The sequence below is a fragment of the Psammomys obesus genome, unplaced genomic scaffold, assembly GCF_907164565.1.
Source record: "Psammomys obesus unplaced genomic scaffold, mPsaObe1.curated_primary_1811, whole genome shotgun sequence".
Lineage (NCBI taxonomy): Eukaryota > Metazoa > Chordata > Mammalia > Rodentia > Muridae > Psammomys > Psammomys obesus.
In genome coordinates this window covers 26,152,155-26,167,923 of record NW_026592510.1, presented here as the reverse complement: position 1 = coordinate 26,167,923, position 15,769 = coordinate 26,152,155, and the positions used below count along the sequence as shown (strand labels likewise).

Below are 15,769 nucleotides of genomic sequence, written 5' to 3'. Positions count from 1 at the left end.
AGGGTACGTGGCTCAACGTGCGCAGGGGCGGGTAGGTTCGGGTCAAGGAGCAAACCCGGTACAAGATGGCGGCGATAGCGGCAGTGGCGGCGCGTAGGAGGCGGTGAGGAGCCCGGAACCCGGGGGCGTGCCCAGACGCCCCTAAATCCCCCAAATCCCATATTCCTTCTTTTTGTATGCCTTTCCATCACCCCGCCACTCCTGGTCTCGCAGGAGCTCTTTGTCCCCATGGTAGCGGCCTCCGGCTTCAGCCTCCCACAGGCAGATTCGCGAGTCGCTGCGGCCCTTGTCTGTGGGGCTCATGGATCTCGCCGGGTGGCTTAGAAAGCTGAAGTTGGGTACTCTCCTTCGCCTTGGCCTCTCCCAGACGCCTCCTTTCCCTTGGCGGCTAGTGGTGGTCAATACTTTCGCCACCTTCCTGCAGTGCGCAGGGCCGTCGGGGCAGGTAGGGGGGCGAAATGCATCGCAGCCTGTGATAAAGCAGCCTGTTGCCACACTACTCTTCCAGGCCGGGAGCACTGCGATGGGCAGGTTGTCCTGTATTGCATTCTTGCCCTTCCCAGCAGCCTCGACCAGTTTCATTAATGTTCGTTTGTTGGGCACGGCTGGGACAGGATCCAGTAAGTTCTCAGTCTGCATGGATAATGTTGCTCAAACACAACATGTATCGAATAATTTGGTCTGCGCTCTGGAGTTTTTCTAGAACCTAAAAAGCTTGGAAGCACATCAGCGCCGCAAAGCGCAGTACACATAACGGATGTAAAGGGTTGGGAGAGACGTGTACTGTCAGCAACAGTGTAAAAAGGGTGAATCATATACTCAGTTATTTTCCAATAAACAGGTGTGACTTAAAGTTCATTCTTGACATGTGAACACCTTTTGTTTGGGGTGCTTAAGGCATCCCTGAATTCCTAGAGCCAACAAGTCTTAGCTGAAAATATCCTTTAGAAATCATATCCTTACTGATACCTTTCCAAACTTATTTTATGGTGAGCTAAACTGCTCACTACTTCATGAGGCTGGTGTGCTCAAGGGTCCTGTAGCAACCACTCCTCGGTACCGGGGTTGAATATATGCCTTATGGTTAGGTTTTTCTAATAGCATTTCTTCTGCTTGTTTTACCAGAACTTACACTTCTCAGCCTAATGCACTGGTTCTTACTGTTTTCACAGTTTTCTGGCTAGGTTTTTTTCACTACTTGTGGCTGCCTGCCAGCCTTCCAGACTTTTCTACTTCTAGGGAACTTCCTTTGGTAACTGATCCCCTTTAAAAATTTCTTTTGGTGCTTCTGAGGATCAAACAGGACCTGGTGACTGCAAGACATTCACCTCACTCTATGGTAATTTTCTCTAACTTCCAAGTAGATCTGGAGGTTGGATAACTGTAGATGATAGGCCCTTTTTTTTTTTTTTTAACATTTTGATTTTATGTGTATTAGTGTAGAGGTGTCAGATCCCTTGGAATTGGGGTTACAGATAGCTGTGAGCTGCCATGTGGGTGCTGGGAATTGAACCCAGTCCTTTGGAAGAGCAGACAGTGCTCTTAACTACTGAGCCATCTCTCCCGCCCCCAGTAGGCCCCTTTTTGGTTTCATTGCTTAAGACCCACGTTTCCTGTGTCGCCCTGCCCCACTCCCTTTTTATTCATTTATTTTTTAAGGCGGGGGTTCTTGCCAGTCTACGCTAACCTGCCCAGACTTGGCCTCTGCCTCCCAAGTGCTGGGATTAGAGCTGTGCACCACTATGCCTGGCTCCCCCACCTTTTTTAAAAATGAGTTGTTTTTTTTTTTTTTTTTTTTTTTTTACATTTATTTCGCTTGTGTGTAGTGCATTTACCTCTGTACATCTATGGAATGAGTTGGTTCTCTCCTTCCCACCATGTGGGTCCTGGATAATCAAGGTTAGGATGTTACACTTGGCCACAAGTGCCCTTTTCTACTAAGCGGTCTTGTTAATCCTCTCTCCTCTCCCTGTGGAACACTTCTGATGCATTCCTGTATTGCTTACATCATAGTCACTGGAAGAACTTTTTCTGAGGCTGATGTTAGAAGCTAGAGATGTAGCTAAATGTTTTGCTAGCATGAGTGACACCCTGAGTTCATTCCTCAACACCAAAAAAATTAAAGTCAATAAATCTTGTGGTCCAAGGTTTGGCAGTGTTTTTTTTTTAATGCACATAACAAGTGTTTCTTTTCTTATTTTCAAGACAGGGTTTTACATAGCCCAGGCTAGCCTTCAAACATACTGTGTAGCTGAGGGTGACTTTGAATTCCTTTCTTCTATTCCTACCTCCCAAGTACTTGGATTATAGGTCTGTGCCACCAAACTTGGCAGAGTTGCTTGGTACTTTCTTTTCTCTTTTCTTTTCCTTTTTTTTTCTTTTCTTTTCTCTCTTTTTTCCTCTTTTTTCTCCTTCCTTCCTTCTTTCCTTCCTTCCTCCCTTCCTTCCTTCCTTCCTTCCTTCCTTCCTTCCTTCCTTCCTTCCTTCCTCTCTCTCTTTCTTTCCTTTTTTGAGACAGGGTTTCAGGGTCTCTCTGTGTAATCCTGGTAGTCATGGAACTTGCTCTGTAGATTAGGCTGGTCTCAAACTCAAAAATCCTCTTGCCTCTGTCTTTGCCTGGTTTTATGTATTAATAGACACTAAAATCTGAGAGTCCCTGTTTAGTATTCATTTATTAGGTAAATATATCCTTCAAACTAACAAGTTTTCTTCTCAAAAAATTTTTTTGTTTATATGCATTTCTGTGCCCCATGTGTGTGCCTGATGCCAGAAGAGGGTATTGGATCCCCTGAAGCAAATTACAGGTAGTGAATTGTCAGACGTGCAGGGAATCAAATCCAGGTTCTTTAGAAGAGCAGTCAGTGCTTTTAGCCACCAAGCTGTCTCTCTAGCCTCAAACAAATTTATTTAAATGAGGCTGTTAGTCTACAGTCTTTCATTTGATAGCATATTTCAGAGTGACAAGTTTTGGCTTTTCAGTGCAGCAGGTCTGATCTATTTTGCTAATCATTAGTGTACTGTACTGTGTTTTCTGTAGAAATACGGTCAGGTAGGACTAAGCTCGAGGCCATTTTCACCCCTCAGTAGTTGTTCAAAGATCATAGATGATTGACCCTTTGAAGCCTAAATTTTCTTGTCTGGAAAAAAAAAATCCCTAAGCTAACATTGTCTAAGAAAAACAGTGAAAGAAAGGGGGGAAAGTAAATGCATGTAAAAAAAGTAGTTTGAGTCCTGGTTACTCATTGGAGTTAGGGAATATTTGTTTATGCATTATGTTTTTTTTAAATACTTACTCTGTTGCTCAGATTCATCTCCTGTGCTCAGGTGATTTCCAAATCCTACCCTTGCATGATGTGCTACAAGCATTTATCATGCCATAGGGAACTTACTCAGACCCTATTTCAGGCCAGTTCTTTTAAAATTGCAGTAATTTGAAACCTAGGGATACATGATTTAGCTAGACCCTTTGAGTTTGTTAGGGCTCCGCATGTTTTTCAGCTATTCCTCTTTTAGGCCACAGATAGTGATGGTAGTTTGTTTTGAAGTTGCAGAACTATATACATCTAAGGAGCTGGATGCCTAGTGGTTAAGGGAAGCTGGGACCTCAGGAGTTGTGACCAGAAGACTAGTTCCATCTAACGTTTTATCCCTGGAAGGCACAGTTTGCATTGTTGTTCTGAAGTGCACAATGATACCACTCTTTTCTCCTGGGATTGACTGTTACTGCTCCTTTCCTCGTGAGAGGATGATGTAACTGCAGTCAATACGCAGCCGCCTCTGAAGGCCATACATGCTTTGTCCACTTTCTCGACCTTCTGAAGGAACATTGTGAATGAACCATCCCTTCAGGACTAACTTTTCTCTTACATTAAAAATGTTTCCTTTGAGAACAGGACCTCACTATGTAGTCCTGGCTGTTTTAGAACTAGCTTTGTAGACCAGGCTGGCATCAAACTCAAAGAGATCCCTTGCCTCTGCCTTCTGAGTGCGGGGATTAAAGGCGTGTACCACCATGCCAGACTCAGGGCTGACTTTATCGTTGGTATGCTTTGCTTTTTTTTTTCCTATTTAATGGGATTCCCTTTCATAAGCTGTCTTTAGGGTTATGTCAAGAAGGTGAGGCCCTTCCTGACCAAAGTTTTAATGTTCTTTCCTTCGCTTTTTCCATAGGTCTTGGTTAAGTTTGGTGCTGGCGTGCTTAGGGGTCTGTCTGGGGATTACCCTTGCTGTGGATAGAAGCAACTTTAAGACCTGTGATGAGAGTTCCTTTTGCAAGTATGTTTCTGGAAGAGGTGATTAGAAAGTGGGTATGTGGGAGGTGGGTGGTATAAGAAAGAGGTAAGTAGAGGGACCTAAGGATATTGAGATGCCCTCTAACCTACTTCCCAACTGTTGGACTTGGCAGACGGCAGCGAAGCATTCGGCCAGGCCTCTCTCCTTACCGTGCCTTGCTGGACACCCTGCAGCTTGGTCATGATGCTCTTACAGTCCATCTGATGCATGAAGTCACCAAGGTCAGGCACGACAAGAAAGAGTGATAGGGAAATGGGTGGTAACTTGGGAAAGAAACTAGTAACCAATGTCTTGTGTCAGGCTGATCTTGAGGCTTCCTTTTTTATCTGTATGAATGGTTTGCCTTCATGTATATGTGTGTGTGTAATGCCCATGGAGGCCAGAAGAGTATGTTGGATCTACTGGGACTAGAGTTATAGACCATTTTGAGCCAGTATGTGGGTACTGGGAATCAAACCCAGGTCCTTTGGAAGAGCAGACAGTGTTCTTTAAAGTTTGAACTGTCTTTCTGGCCCCTGAGACCTCTACTTTAGAATAAATCTAATCTTAGGTTCTAAACTTTATAAACTTCTTTTGTTTTCAATGAAACAGTTTTTTTTGAAAGAAAATTTTATGACTCAGAGAGAGGGAGAGATTGATGTGTACAAATTAAACACTTAAGTAAACTATAAATTTACTTTATAACAGTTCTTTGATACACTTATAATTTTACCCTATCTTGTTTTGTTTTTGTTTTTTCTTTATGACACAGTGTTTCTCTGTGTGGCTCTGGCTGCCCTCGAACTCATTATGTAGACTAGGCTGGCCTCAAGCTCAGAGGTCTTCCTGCTTTTGCCTCCTAAGTGCTGGGCTTAGAGGCATGTGCCACCACTGAATGGCTCTGTGTTTTGTTTTTGTTTGTTGTGTTTCTGTTTTTTAAGAGATGGGCTTACTATGTAGCCCTAGCTGACCTGGAACTCACTTGTAGACCAGGCTGGCCTTGAACTCACAGAGATCCTCCTGCCTCTGCCTCCTGAGTGCTGGGATTGAAGGCTTTTGCCACTCTTAATGATGAAAGGAAAGTTGTATTCAATGAGATGATGTGCTTTTCTTTATATGAAGACTTCAGTCTTATGTGAAATACACTGTACTACAGTATTCAGAGCTTTTCAAAGTTGAGAATTCTGCCTCATATAAATACTACATAGTACAAAATAGCATACTTCAGAAATTGTCCTAACCTCAAGCAAAAACTTATTTTTGAATTCAAATGCATTTTTATGAAGCTCAAAACTCAAGCCAGCAATCCATATAGCAGTCATTTATGTATATATTCTGGGACTGTCCTTGAACTTACAGAGTTCTTGCTGCTTTTGTTTCCCAAGTGCTGGGACTAAAGGGCTGTGCCACCATGTCTGATAAGTTTTAAAGTGTAAGCTGTCTATTTTTAGGTTTTTTGGGGACAGAGTTTGTCTGTGTAGCCCTGGCTGTCCTAGAACTCAACTCTGTAGATTAGGCTGGTCTTAAACTCAGAGATCTGCCTTTTTCTGCCTTTAATCCAAGTGCTAGGATTAAAGCTGTGCACTGCCACCATGTCATATTTTTGTCATAGCAGAAAACTTTGTATAGTAAAAACACCATAGTTGATGTCGTGTTTTAGGAATGTTCATTGGCATGGTGTGCCATGGTGGTATGTGAAGTACAGAGTACATATTGTGTGTTGAGATCTAAGGCTTCAGTGAAGTTGGGTGATACAACATGAGCACAGATAGGAAACCCTACATTCACTATGAGTTTAATTTTTTGTTTTATTTTTGAGACTATCAAGGTAATTCAGGCTACCTTCATACTAGCTTTGTAGCTAAGAGAGACCTTGAATTTCTGATCTTAGTGTTTTCATCTTCTGCGTTACAGGAGTGTGCAATGCAGCAGGTTTTTTGTTGTGCTAATCTTGACGTAGGCAAATACACTACGAACTGAGCTGCATCCCGCTCCACATGTTTGATTCTGAATTACTTTTTTATTTCATATGAGAAACCACTTACCTTTGTCAGTTTTTTTTTTTTTTTTTCATGATCCCAACATTCAGTTATACAGTGTGGTAGGGGTTGCAACTTAAAGTTTAAGAAACTGAAGCTGGGTGTGGTAGATCATGCTTGTAATCTCAACACTTAGGAGACAGGGGCAGGAAGGTCAAGAGTTCTAAGACCAGCACCAATCAGTTACATAGTAAGTTCAAAACCAGTATGAGTTACATGAGCTCCTGTTAAAAAGCAAAAGCTAGCAGGCATGGTGCACACCTTTAATCCCAAGAGGCAGAGACATGCAGAGTCATGAATTCCAGGACAGTTTGGGCTGTATAGTGAGATCTTTTCTTAACACAAATTAAGAGAACTGGAGAGAAATCTGGGTAATTTAGAGAACCTGTTGTTTTTTATTTTTAATCTTTTAAAATATTTTATTTACCTATATTTTTAATGTGCATTGGTGTTTTGCCTGCATGTATGTTTGTGTGAGGGTGTCCGATCTTGGAGTTGCAGACAGTTGTCAGCTGCCATGTGGGTTCTGGGATTTGAACCTGGGTTCTGGAAGAGCAGTTAGTGCTCTTAAACTTTGAGCCATCTCTCCAGCCCTGTTTCCCCCCTTCTACTCTCAGACAAGTTTTCTGTGTATAGTCCTGGCTATCCTGGAACTCACTCTGTAAACGGTGCTGGCTTCAAACTCAGAGATCTGCCTGCTTCAGCCTCCCTAGTGCTAAGATTAAAGGCATGCGAACACCTGGTGTTCATTAAGAAGGACCATTAAGAAGGATTTGGTTTCCAGAACCGATATGGTGGTTCACAAAGTAATCCATCCACGACTACAGTTCCAAGGACCATGACCTGACATCTGTGAGTTCCAGGCACACACACGGTGCACATACATACTTGTAGATAAGACATTCATGTACATAAAGTGAGTAAATTAAAATATAAATATATATGTAGTTTAGTTTTAAATCAAAACAGTAGTCAAAAGGCTGAGAATTGACATCTCAGAGAGAAAGGATTCAGAGGGATTTGCGTGGTGTGGTTTGTGGTTTGGTTTGTTCCTCCAAATTCAGATTTCTGTTTCTGCAGGTGTTGCTTGTGCTGGAGCTCCAGGGCCTTCAGAAGAACATGACTCGGATCAGGATCGATGAGCTGGAGCCCCGGCGGCCTCGATACCGAGTGCCAGATGTTTTAGTGGCTGATCCCCCCACAGCTCGGTAAATTTTTTCTGAGGATATCTGTCTGATTGCCCTTTCTCCTCCCTCATGAGTCTTTGTGGTAACTTACTTTCTTGCACAAGAGAAATAGTTGAGTGACCAGCACCTCATCCTCCAGCCTTTCCAGCTTATCTTCCTTCCTCTGTTTTACTTCCTTTCACTGATATATTACACATACATTTTCCCCCAGGTTGTAACTTTTTAATTTACTAAAGGTGTCATTGAAGGGGGAAAAAAAAAAGACAGCTTGGAATTAAGGATGCAACTCAGTTACAGAGTACTTTGCTAGGCCCTGTGCTGAAGTTATTCCAAAAAAAGGAAATCACAATAGCAGGGCTGGGGAGCTCATAGCTCTGCAGTAGAACACTTGTTTAACACGTGCAAAGCTCAAGTTTCAATCTCCATGACCACACACACCTCCTCTAACTTTCAGTGGTTTTAGATTTATAGGAAAGTTGAAGCTGGGTGTGGTAGATGGTGCAGTTTGTGTGCTTGCTAATATTACTGTGATTCCTGTGTCTTCTCTAATGAATTGGTATCACTGCACTATTAACCCAGCCTCTATTTGTTTAGATTTTCTTAGGTTTTGTCTAGAATACTTTTTCTGTTTTGGAGTCAAGACACCATAACAGTATTCAGATGCATGGTGTCTAGCCTCTGGATGGAGGCAGTTTTTCAGACTTGAATGTTCTTGATGATCCTAAAGGTATCTTTTGATAAACACAAATTTTTAGAGTTAATATTGTCAGGTTGATGTGTCAGTCAGTTTTCTATCTTGTGATATGAGCACATACTGCTTTGTTTGAACAGTGTCTCTTGGGCTGGGGATGTGGCTCAGTGGTGGAACACTTGTGTAGTTTGCATGAGGTCCTGGCTGTAATCCCTAGCAGTATAAAAACAACTCCTGCAGACCTTGATGGTGGTTGGCATCTATAATCCTAGTTACTTCAGAGGCTGAGGTAGGAGAATTTCTTTAACCCAGATATTAGAGGCCAGTCTAGGCTATAAAATGAAACCAGATTTTATTTATTTATTTATTTTTGCATTTGGAGACAGGGTTTCTCTGTGTAGCTCTGGCTATCCTGGACTGGATTTATAGGCCAGGCTGTCCTCAAACTCAAAGAAATCTTCCTGCCTCTGCCTCCCAAGTGCTGGGATTAAAGGCATGTGCCACCATACCTGTTTGTGATCCCCTCCCCCTTTTTAAAAAATGTGTAGCCCAGGCTGGCCTCGAACTCGTGATCTTCCTGCTTATGCCTCCTTCAGCAAATCCTACCATAATTTGCCACCACAAATGGCATAAACCCTTTTTTATAAATTAAAGACATAAATAGCAACCAAGAAGAAAAAGAAAATTTTTGTATACATCTTAGAAAAATATTTCTATTTTCTTCTAAGGTTTTATTTATTTAGAGTCTAACTATGTAGCTTTTGTTGTCTCAGAACTCACTGTGTAGACCAGGTTGGCTTCAGACAAAGAGATCTGCCTGACTCTACCTCCCAAATGCTAGGATTAAAGATACACACCACTACACCTGACAAAGATACATATGTTTGTATAAAAATGTCATGATGAAGCCTCTTTCTACAATTAACACAGGCTAAGATATTTTTTTTTTCTATTTTAAATCCTGTCCCCTGACCCCAGTGGCCTATTGAGCACAAGTGTGCCTCTTCTAACAGGTCCCTAAATACTTGTTTTTATATTCATATGTATCTGGGTATGGAATTAGGTCTCAACCTTCCTAATGCTGCCACATTTTTATATGGTTCCTCATATTGTGGTGACCTCCAATCATAAAATTATTTTTATTGTATCTTCATAACTCTAATTTTGCTTCTGTTATAAATTGTAATGTAAATATCTGTTTTTCATGGTCTAAGGAGACCTCTGTAAAAGGGTTGTTTGACTCCCTCAAAAGGGTGGTTTGGTCCCCCCAAAAGATGTCAACCCACAGGTTGAGAGGTACTGTTGTATGGGTGTGTGCATGTAAGTGCAGGTGCCCTCAGAAGCTAGAGGGTCCCTGGAGCTGGAGGTAGAGGAGCTTGTGAGCTGCCTGATGTGGGCACTGGGAACTGAGCCTCAGTCCTCTGTAAAAGCAGTATGTGCTAATTGATGCGCCCTTCCTCCAGCCCCAGTTGCTGTGTGTGTGTGTGTGTGTGTGTGTGTGTGTGTGTGTGTGAGAGAGAGAGAGAGAGAGAGAGAGAGAGAGAGATGACTAGAGGACAACCTTTGCTGGTTTTCCTTAGGATGTGTCCCCCTTTTAAAATTTTTTTCACCTTTTTAAGTTTTTTTTTTTTTTTTTTTTGTGATAAGGTCTCTCACTGGTTTGGGATTTAGTAAGTAGCCTAGGCTGGCTAGTTAACTTGCAGTATTACCTGTCTCTGTCTTTCTGGCAGTGAGAGTACAGGTGTGCCCCACTATATTCAGCATTTTTATGTAGGTTCTGAGGATCAAAGTCAGGTCCTTTTGCAAGCATTTTATTTAACTTATCTCTTTAACCTTTTACTTTACACTTTCTTTATAGAGGATCTTGCTGTGCTGTGGCGGAAGCATGCTTTAGACAAATGTGGTCAGAATTGAGGTAGTCCTGTCTCTGGCTTCCATGTCCTGTGTTACAGATCTGTGCTACCATACCCAGTCCCAAAATTTATTTATTTTGGGGCCAGTAGGATGGCTTAGTAGGTAAAGACACCTCTGACCAAGCCTAAGGAATTAAGTTGAATCTCTGGGTTAAACATGAGAAAAGGACAGAGCACACTCCCAAAAGTCATACTCTAACCTCTCTATATTGACTGTGGCACATGCTAACCTGCCCCACAAAATAAGTAGAAACTTACCAAAAAAATGAAATTTTATTGCATGTAGAGGTCAGAGGACAATTTAGGAAATTGGTTCTCTCCTTCTACAGTGTAGGTCTTTGGAACTTGAACTCAGGTGATCAGGTTTGGTAGCATGCATCTTTGTCTGCAGGGTCATCTTGGCAATCCCCAAAAATGTTTAGAGAAAGGCTCTAATGGGTTTGTTTCTCCTTGAACTATTACCTGTAGCAGGTCTCTTGGCTTTTGCTTAGTCATGCATTTCCTTTGGTCTCTCTTCCAGGCTTTCTATCTCTGGCCATGATGACAACAGTGTGGAGCTAACAGTGGCTGAGGGACCCTACAAAATCATTTTGACAGCACGACCATTCCGCCTTGACCTGCTAGAGGACCGCAGCCTCCTACTCAGTGTCAATGCCCGAGGACTTATGGCTTTTGAGCACCAGAGGGCCCCCAAGGTCCCGTGAGTACAGGGTGGGGACTTTGGGGAATTTATTGTGCCTAAAAATATTACAGAGTCTGGTATTGTGTTTTGGGGAAGAGATGGGGCACAGGGCGGCTACATAGGGCAGCTACATAGGGGAGGGTAGGAGACACTGTGTCAGAGAGGGTAAAAACCAGATCTGGGTTCCAATTTTCTCTTTCTTATACAGATCAGGAGGCAGTTACTTTTGTCCCTGAGCTGTACACTGGGCATCTCCTCTGGGAGGTCTGCCTCGATCTCCTCTTTCCTTCCCCTTCTCACATCATCACATTCCCCTAGTTTATTTTCTTCCTATTTATTTATTCATTTATTTTTGGTTTCTTTTTCCCCCACCTCTGGAAGTTTGTCTACTGAAACTCACTTTTATGTTTCTGTTTTTGTGTTGGTTTTGTGCCTCCTTCCCCCTTACCTACTCATCTCCTCCTGCCCCAGTTTCTCGGATAAAGTTAGTCTCACGCTCGGTAGCATGTGGGATAAGATCAAGAACATTTTCTCTAGGTAAATTCACGGCCACTGGTACTGTATCTGTTCCTCTTCCCTCACCCACCCCTCACTCTTGCCCTCTGGGGAAGTTGCCCCAGACCTTTCTATTCCCTCCTCTTCACCATTTGTCTTTCCCCATTTTTGGTATTTTGGTCTTTGTTCTCTATTCCCTGGCTGGGAGCCCTTTGGGAGGAAGATGGGTGCTGGAAGCCCTTAAGGAATATAGGAAACTTATTGCTTTGCTAAGGGGTGGATGGATGCTTCGTTTTTGCTGGGGTTCCTGGCTCTCACTTGGAATACATATGAGATCCTGGAGAGAACTGTTTGCCAGCTGCCTTTGAAAAGCATTCTTTGGCAAAACCTTTTGAAATCCCAGAGTGTATCTGGAGAGGCTTTTTCCGGTCTGACCAACTAGGCTCTTGTAAAGCCTGATCAGGAAAAATCTCATTTTTCTCTATGAAGGCAACAGAGCCAGGACTGGCATTTAGAACCCAGGACACTGAACCACCCTGCCTGTCTCTTCTAGATACTAGCAGAGGCTGCTGATTGGGGCCTGTGTATAGAAAGTACTTCCTGCTGGCATTTACTCCTCATTTTTCTCTTGTCAGTTCTTTCCCCAACCTTGCTCATTGGGGTCACTTCCCAAGCTTTAACATTTAGTCCCTTCCTTTAGTGCTTTCATTTCTTTGGACCCTTGGCTCTCTATTCCCTGCCCCTCCTTCCATTAGCCCCTCGTCCCTGCCCCCTCTGGATTGGAGCAGACAGCTCTCCTACCTTCCAGGCAAGAATCAAAAGACCCAGCTGAAGGCAATGGAGCCCAGCCTGAGGCAACACCTGGGGATGGTGACAAGGCAAGTTGACGTGATGGGTGGCTGGGGTCGGGTATAGGGCTGACAGGGAGGCTGCTGTGTAAAGGCCCACAAGAAAACTGAGCCTGGTGTCATCCTAAAGGAGGAGATTTAGAACATGAGAGTGGGGAAAGACAACTGGTACATGATTGGGTATCCGTTCACTTTTCTTATAGCCGGAGGAGACCCAGGACAAGGCTGAGAAAGATGAGCCAGGAGCCTGGGAAGAGACATTCAAAACTCATTCTGACAGCAAGCCTTATGGTAAGGGCCTGGGAAAGTCCTTGGCAGGACCACAGGGACATCTTGCCAGGCAGAAGCTTTGTAAATCATCCTTTGTTTTTCTTTCAGGCCCTACATCTATAGGTTTGGACTTCTCTCTGCCAGGAATGGAACATGTGTATGGGATCCCTGAGCATGCAGACAGCCTGAGACTGAAGGTCACTGAGTGAGTTCAGTAGTGACATTAGCATGGGCTTGGAACAGGAGGCAGTCAGAGCTCATACAGATGCACAGTCTAGACAAGCATGATTCCTTCCCTTCCTATCAGGTTACCTTTCTTGATTTTAAACTTCTTTTAAGGAAGGATTCTTTTCTTTTCTCAACTGTGTCTGTAGAGTAGTGTTTGCATATGCCACAACCTGGACAATCATTAGCCTAAGTCTGTCTGTCTGCCACCAGGGGTGGTGAGCCATATCGCCTGTACAACTTGGATGTGTTCCAGTATGAACTGAACAACCCTATGGCTCTGTATGGGTCTGTGCCTGTGCTCCTGGCACACAGTTTTCATCGAGACTTGGGAATCTTTTGGCTTAATGCTGCTGAGACATGGGTTGATATATCCTCCAACACTGCTGGGAAGGTGAGACCATGGCAGGGGGAAAGATGTGGTAAGACTCTTCCTGGTCTTAAGACAGGGATGCTGGGATGTGAGTGTAAAAACACTAATGGCATAACCTATTTGGGAGACAGTCCTTAGTAATTGCCTTTCTGGCCTGAGAAGATTCATTTGGTATCAGTCCATTCTGTAGGAGGACTCAGGGTGCATGTGTTATGTTGCTTACAGAGATTAAAAAGGTCCCCAATCTCTGGGTTTGGAGAGAAGGGTCAGCAGTTAAGAGCACTGGCTGCTCTTCCGAAGGTCTGGAGTTCAATTCCCAGCAACTACATGGTGGCTCACAACCATCTAACATGGGATCTCATGCCCTCTTCTGTCATACCGGCATTCATGCAAATAGAGCATTCGTATACATAATAAATAATTCTTGAGAGAGAGAGAGAAAGAGATCCCTAGTCTTGGGGAAGAAGACAAGTATCAATGGTTTGCAAGGCAAGAGGGCTTCAGGAGTGGTAAATGACAGGGCACTCTGATGTGTGATCCGTGAATGTGTCCTTGAGAAAATGACAGTTTACTCTTAAACCATAGTGAGGCATTAGAAGAAAGTTGTTGCTTTTGTCAAAAGTTGCCATGAAAACTGACTGTCTCCTTCGTAGACCTTGTTTGGGAAGATGCTGGATTACCTGCAAGGATCTGGGGAAACTCCACAGACAGACATCCGTTGGATGTCAGAGAGTGGCATTATTGATGTTTTTCTGATGCTTGGCCCTTCAGTTTTTGATGTCTTCCGGCAGTATGCTAGTCTCACAGGTAGGTGATGGTCTCGCTTCTGCCAGCCAACAGCCTCATTTTTCTATTCTTGAGAAGTTAGGTTTGTGCATTTTCACAAATTATCTGCCCACTTGTTTTCCTACTGTACCTCCCTTTTAGTCTCTCTCCACTTGATAATCAGGTTTAATCTGATCCCCATTGTGATTGCTTTTCTTCCCCTTTTGTTGTGTGTGCTCATCCATGCATGCCATGTTTATATGTGAGTCCCCTTAGAGGCCAGAAGAAGGCACTTGGAGCTGAAGTTACAGGTGGTTGTGAGCTGCTTGATGTTGGTGCTGTGAACCCAAACTTGGGTCCTCTGGAAGAGCAAGTGCTCCTAAACCCTGAGCCATTTCTTCAGTCCCTGTGACCCTATCCTTTGATGAACCTGCAGGGACCCAGGCATTACCCCCACTCTTCTCCCTCGGCTACCACCAGAGTCGCTGGAACTACCGGGATGAGGCCGATGTTTTAGAAGTGGATCAGGGTTTTGATGATCACAACATGCCCTGTGATGTCATATGGTTGGACATTGAACATGCTGATGGCAAGCGGTACTTCACTTGGGACCCCACCCGCTTTCCTCAGCCCCTCAATATGCTTGAGCACTTGGCTTCCAAGAGGCGGAAGGTAAGGGGGTCCTGCAGCTGCATTTGGTCTTCTTGCAGTAAGGTTGAAGCATGATAGCTCTGACCATTTCTACTTTTGTTCTTTGCCCCCAGCTGGTGGCTATTGTGGACCCCCACATCAAGGTAGACTCTGGCTACCGAGTTCACGAGGAGCTGCGAAACCTGGGGCTGTATGTTAAAACTCGGGATGGCTCTGATTATGAGGGCTGGTGCTGGCCAGGTAGGCAGGCCCAGAATTGAATGGGAGGCAGGTGGTAGGCCAAGGAGATAAAAACATTTATGTTTTGCTTTTGCCTCTTTGGGGATTGACAGTTGCTGTTTTTCTCTCTCAGGCTCAGCTAGTTACCCTGACTTCACTAATCCAAGGATGAGGGCCTGGTGGGCTAGAATGTTCAGCTTTGACAATTATCAGGTAAGAAAGACTGTCTCTATGTCTTCTGTCTTTTTTACCATTCCTTCATAAATAAGCTTTTCTGTTCAATACTGTTGCTTTTGTTGTGCATATAACATTTCATGGGAACTTGAAGATCTGGGAGGATTCTAAAAAAATACATGGTTGTGGATTTCTAGAAAATTTCTGACAGTGTTTGACTTCTTTCTCTCCTCTTTTCCATACTTACTTCATGCCTATATTTTCAGGGTTCAGCTCCTAACCTTTATGTCTGGAATGACATGAATGAACCATCTGTGTTCAATGGTCCTGAGGTCACCATGCTGAAGGATGCTGTGCATCATGACGGCTGGGAGCACCGGGACATCCATAACATCTATGGCTTATATGTGGTAAGGGACCAAGAGAGGAAAGTTGGTGGACAAAGAGAGAACAGTGCTTAAATACGAGGACTGGGTATTTTTCACCAGATGACAGATGGTGTTTGCTCTTCACACTCTGTCTTATTTTTCTACCTAGCACATGGCAACTGCTGATGGGCTAATACAGCGCTCTGGTGGCATAGAACGTCCCTTTGTCCTGAGTAGGGCTTTCTTCTCAGGCTCCCAACGTTTTGGTAAGACTTGGAAAATAGAGCTGTGTCAGCTGTGCATGAGAGTGAGTGTCTGTAATCCTGGCCCTTAAGGATGCTGAGTCAGGAAGAGCTTTAGTTGTAGGTCTATCTACCTAGACTGTCTGGGTAGTCTAGCCCACTGTGATCTACTTAGTATAACTCTTGTCTCAAAGGGGGAAAAGTGAAAACAAACAAACAAAAAAAACCAGCTTTAAAAAAAAAAGTATGGGCTAGAGAGGTGGCTTAGCCATTAAAGGCTAGGCTCACAACCAAAGATAAAAGAGTTCGGTTCACAGCACCCATGGCTGTCTATTCAGCCACCATTTTTTTTTTT

The 15,769-nt window shown here is 43.7% G+C and overlaps 1 protein-coding gene across 3 annotated transcripts in view; it reads left to right on the top strand.

Annotated features, from left to right (window-relative positions):
• The first annotated feature begins 28 nt into the window (after positions 1–28).
• The window catches only part of Ganab (glucosidase II alpha subunit), a 20,514-nt gene continuing 4,773 nt past the window's right edge, over positions 29–15,769 (top strand). Inside the window, exons 1-16 of one of the 3 annotated variants that reach the window (XM_055613786.1) lie at positions 29–103; positions 4,171–4,275; positions 4,406–4,514; positions 7,392–7,519; positions 10,623–10,802; positions 11,256–11,321; positions 12,088–12,157; positions 12,331–12,418; positions 12,506–12,602; positions 12,836–13,016; positions 13,649–13,802; positions 14,197–14,432; positions 14,525–14,651; positions 14,764–14,843; positions 15,071–15,214; positions 15,342–15,438. In XM_055613786.1, coding sequence (XP_055469761.1) covers positions 66–103; positions 4,171–4,275; positions 4,406–4,514; positions 7,392–7,519; positions 10,623–10,802; positions 11,256–11,321; positions 12,088–12,157; positions 12,331–12,418; positions 12,506–12,602; positions 12,836–13,016; positions 13,649–13,802; positions 14,197–14,432; positions 14,525–14,651; positions 14,764–14,843; positions 15,071–15,214; positions 15,342–15,438 — 1,900 coding nt within the window. In that variant the 5' untranslated portion in view covers positions 29–65. Of the gene's footprint in view, positions 104–4,025; positions 4,043–4,170; positions 4,276–4,405; positions 4,515–7,391; positions 7,520–10,622; positions 10,803–11,255; positions 11,322–12,087; positions 12,158–12,330; positions 12,419–12,505; positions 12,603–12,835; positions 13,017–13,648; positions 13,803–14,196; positions 14,433–14,524; positions 14,652–14,763; positions 14,844–15,070; positions 15,215–15,341; positions 15,439–15,769 lie in introns of those variants that run through there. The other 2 variants (XM_055613788.1, XM_055613787.1) reach the window with 2 other exon arrangements.